The sequence below is a fragment of the Mytilus edulis genome, chromosome 3 (genome assembly GCF_963676685.1).
Source record: "Mytilus edulis chromosome 3, xbMytEdul2.2, whole genome shotgun sequence".
Classification (NCBI taxonomy): Eukaryota; Metazoa; Mollusca; class Bivalvia; order Mytilida; family Mytilidae; genus Mytilus; species Mytilus edulis.
The window spans coordinates 93407980-93412570 of record NC_092346.1 but is presented as its reverse complement, the minus strand read 5'-3'; the positions used below and the strand labels follow the sequence as shown (position 1 = coordinate 93412570).

At 36.3% G+C, this 4591-nt stretch overlaps 2 protein-coding genes across 2 annotated transcripts in view; one reads left to right on the top strand and one right to left on the bottom strand.

Moving 5' to 3' along the window:
- Positions 1 to 567: 567 nt before the first annotated feature.
- LOC139515509 (uncharacterized) lies at positions 568 to 3035 on the bottom strand. Its single transcript, XM_071305084.1, has 2 exons — positions 2471 to 3035; positions 568 to 602 (listed from the first exon to the last, which is right to left on the bottom strand). The coding sequence occupies exons 1-2, from the start codon at positions 3033 to 3035 to the stop codon at positions 568 to 570; spliced, it is 600 nt and encodes a 199-aa protein (XP_071161185.1).
- Positions 3036 to 3101: 66 nt separating this feature from the next.
- Positions 3102 to 4591, top strand: part of LOC139515508 (uncharacterized) — a 1729-nt gene continuing 239 nt past the window's right edge. The window contains exon 1 of the mRNA XM_071305083.1: positions 3102 to 3858. Within this exon, the coding sequence (XP_071161184.1) occupies positions 3102 to 3858 (757 nt within the window). The remainder of the gene's footprint in view (positions 3859 to 4591) is intronic.

The window sequence follows — 4591 nt, the reverse complement described above, 5'->3', positions numbered from 1 at the left end:
TGTGCTCCAGAAACTGTCCGTGGGCCCATACTCTTTTAATTTATATAAAGGATTTTTTGTTTTATATATACCGTGACATAACGTGTCAACAAGACTATACACTGAAAAATATAAACCGATCTTAACGCAGCAGCTAAATTGGAGGCTGATTGGCTCATGACCTTCCATCGAGGAAAACGCACATGTATTTAATCATTAACCATCACACAGAAAAAGAAACCATTCAAACCCGATTACATTTTGCATAACCATATTTTAGAACCAGTAATTTAACAACAGCAACATATCTCGCCATAACCTTACAGTCAAACTTAAGATGGAACAATCACTATGACAACATCATATCAAATGCAAACACATCGATCTCTGGGCTTCCCGAAGAGAAACCTGAAAATATCTAACACCAATATCAATCCCGTGCATACCAATCCATAGTGAGACTAAAACTTGATTATGCCTGTAGTTTATTGGATACACACACAACAGAATACAAAAATAAGCTAGAAATGGTACAGAGGCGTGCGGACCGTTTATATGTATGTAACAACCACCACAACATCAGTAGTGTTACATCCATGTTAAACGATCTACAATAGCTCTCACTAAAAAAAAACGGTAGCATGTCAAAAAAATGAAACCTTTAGAGATCAGTTGACGACAACTGTTCTCCACAAATATAAATACCAATGTACATTTTTTTAATCACTTGGTGTTGTCCTTCTTTCATGTAAATATGATCTAGTAAGTAAGTAAGTAAGTAATGACTTTATTTAAAGAGGGTGACTCAATTAGCTTTCGCTAATCTACCTTGAGGCCCTCACAAAGAACAAACAGTACAAATATTACAAAGCTTACAGTTTCTAACATATTATGTAGATGCACTATTCATACTAACTATAAACTGTCTGTAGAACAAGAGAAAAAAAATTTCATATATATATATATATATATATATAAGTGCCTATAAATAGCAGCACATGACATACAAATCTATGGGAGTGTGGATTAATCAGTACAGAGATTAATTCAATTACACAAATAAAATTATAGATTGCCTAACAATGTAATTTTAACACACTATTTAGTATGTAAATATAAGAATGTTTAAAATATTTACAAAATGATGAAAATAAACGCAATATTTCGCTAGACCAACTAGCTTTATCAAGCGTGCATCTATCCAGGTGAAATCGGATGTAGATGATAAGAAACTTTTGCAGCTCAACGTCTGTGTTGCACTGAACTGCCTTCAAAATAAGAAAATGTTGCAGCTCAATGTATATGACCTCTTGCATTTAGCTGCTTTGAAAATAAAAAAAATTTGCAGCTCAATGTACATGTTGTACTTGGATTTAGCTACCTTAAAAATACATAATTGGTAGTTGAAGTTAGCAACGTCCATTGGCCAATATTACGGGATAAAAAGGACGATGCTTTGTTTTAAATTATTCTTTATCTTTCCTGTATCTTTTTTCGTCTTTTTCGTTAAGACCATCAGGTTCTAAAGTGTGGAGTTGGTGGATCCAAAAGTTTTCTCTTCTCCTTCTCGCCGTGGTGTCCCATTCGGTGTTGACTTCTATAATTTGGAAAGTGACATTATCAAAAGGATGTTTCGTTGAACGAAGATGTCTTGTGAGAGGACAGTTTTTGTTGGTTTTGTACGATGAACGATGGTTATTGAGCCGAATATTAAATTTGTCCATTGTTTCTCCCACATACTGAATGCCACAAGTGTCACATGTTAATATATAAATTGAGTTCTCCGTTTTACAGTTGGAATTAGAGTAGATGGTATAATTTTTTTTAGTAACGGAGCTGATGAAAGAACTGCTTGTATTGGCAGCTTTACAACACAAACAATTCCTTCGACCACATTGTTTGTAGCAACCGGGCGATGGATTAGGCTGCTTGGTTAATACAGATGTCACTAATTTGTCACGGATGTTTTTAGGTATTCTGAAGGCCTTGACTGGTGGTGAAGAAAATACTTTTTTTAGATTTAAATCATTTTCTATAATTTTCCAATGCTTCTGAACAATGGATGACACATTTTTAAAATCAGGATGGTAAGTGAGTACAAGGGGTGTTCTGTTAGCTGCTTTATTTTTATCTTTGTACTCAAGGAGTTCTTGACGACTAGTTTTGTTTGCTCTTTCGAAAGCGCTATCAATAATGTTGTTATTGTATCCTCGAACAACTAGATGTTTACGAAGTTGTCCAAGTCTAGCATTTTTCGTATTTTCAGTAGAGCATATTCTCTTGATTCGCAATGCCTGGCTGAATGGGATACCCCGGGAGCAGTGTTTAGGATGGCAACTTTTAGGAGAAAGGAATTGATGTTTGTCTGTTTGTTTGGTATGAAGGTCCGTTATAATGGTTCCGTTCTTGATGTAACTCGTAGTATCGAGGAAGTTTATTTTCTCCATAGATGATTCATATGTAAATTTTATTGAATGGTGGAAAGAGTTGCAGTGTTCTAGAAATTCATTAAGATGTTCTTGTGAATCTGTCCATTTGAAATCAATATCGTCAATGAATCGGAACCATGATAAGGGCTGATATGGAGCACTAGCCAAGAGGCGTTTTTCAAGTTGGCCCATAAATATGTTGGCATATGACGGGGCCATTTTTGTGCCCATACTAGTACCGTCTATCTGGAGATAGTGTTTTTCATTGAAAGAGAAGTTGTTATTCTCCAGTACTAGTTTCAGAAGTGTAACAAGGCACTCAGTAGGAGGATTTTTTTCACTACGAGTGTTCCATGCCTCTTCACAGGCTGCTATTCCTTCGTCTTGTGGAATGTTGGTATATAAAGAAGACACGTCCATGGATGCAAGTATAGTATTGCTTGGTAAAGGATTGAGGCTTTCCATTTTCTTGAGATAATCAGTTGTATCTTGAATGAATGATGGTAGTTCTTTCACATGAGGTCTTAGATGATGGTCTACAAATTCTGATATCTTTTCAGTTGGATGACTATTCGCTGACACAATTGGTCGACCTGGATTGCCCGTTTTATGTATTTTAGGCAACATATAGAATCGTCCGGCCTTTGCTTCGTTCTCAAGAGGTCGGAGATAATCAAAGGTGTCATTGTCTATATGCTTTTTGTCGAACATCTCTTGAAGGATGGTGTTGATCCTTGTATAACAAATACAAGAAATTATAATTTATCCAAGTCAGAAAGTATAGCTTTGAAAGCGTTAAAAGATCAAGAGGATATTGTAATAAAACCTGCCGACAAAGGGGGCGCTGTGGTTGTCATGGATAAAACAGATTATATAGCAGAGGGGAATCGACAACTTTCTAACTCCATTTTTTATAAACAATTAACCACAGATCCAACGCTTAATACTATTCGAAGGATCAACACCATCCTTCAAGAGATGTTCGACAAAAAGCATATAGACAATGACACCTTTGATTATCTCCGACCTCTTGAGAACGAAGCAAAGGCCGGACGATTCTATATGTTGCCTAAAATACATAAAACGGGCAATCCAGGTCGACCAATTGTGTCAGCGAATAGTCATCCAACTGAAAAGATATCAGAATTTGTAGACCATCATCTAAGACCTCATGTGAAAGAACTACCATCATTCATTCAAGATACAACTGATTATCTCAAGAAAATGGAAAGCCTCAATCCTTTACCAAGCAATACTATACTTGCATCCATGGACGTGTCTTCTTTATATACCAACATTCCACAAGACGAAGGAATAGCAGCCTGTGAAGAGGCATGGAACACTCGTAGTGAAAAAAATCCTCCTACTGAGTGCCTTGTTACACTTCTGAAACTAGTACTGGAGAATAACAACTTCTCTTTCAATGAAAAACACTATCTCCAGATAGACGGTACTAGTATGGGCACAAAAATGGCCCCGTCATATGCCAACATATTTATGGGCCAACTTGAAAAACGCCTCTTGGCTAGTGCTCCATATCAGCCCTTATCATGGTTCCGATTCATTGACGATATTGATTTCAAATGGACAGATTCACAAGAACATCTTAATGAATTTCTAGAACACTGCAACTCTTTCCACCATTCAATAAAATTTACATATGAATCATCTATGGAGAAAATAAACTTCCTCGATACTACGAGTTACATCAAGAACGGAACCATTATAACGGACCTTCATACCAAACAAACAGACAAACATCAATTCCTTTCTCCTAAAAGTTGCCATCCTAAACACTGCTCCCGGGGTATCCCATTCAGCCAGGCATTGCGAATCAAGAGAATATGCTCTACTGAAAATACGAAAAATGCTAGACTTGGACAACTTCGTAAACATCTAGTTGTTCGAGGATACAATAACAACATTATTGATAGCGCTTTCGAAAGAGCAAACAAAACTAGTCGTCAAGAACTCCTTGAGTACAAAGATAAAAATAAAGCAGCTAACAGAACACCCCTTGTACTCACTTACCATCCTGATTTTAAAAATGTGTCATCCATTGTTCAGAAGCATTGGAAAATTATAGAAAATGATTTAAATCTAAAAAAAGTATTTTCTTCACCACCAGTCATGGCCTTCAGAAGACCTAAAAACATCCGTGACAAATTAGTGACATCTGTATT

Excerpts from the sequence above, each read along its gene's own strand:
- LOC139515509 (XM_071305084.1), bottom strand. The coding sequence starts at position 3,035 with ATGTTGCCTAAAATACATAAAACGGGCAATCCAGGTCGACCAATTGTG. Across the intron at positions 603-2,470 it reads TAATGAATTTCTAGAACACT|TGAGAGCTATTGTAGATCGT; the intron begins GCAACTCTTTCC and ends GTTTTTTTTTAG.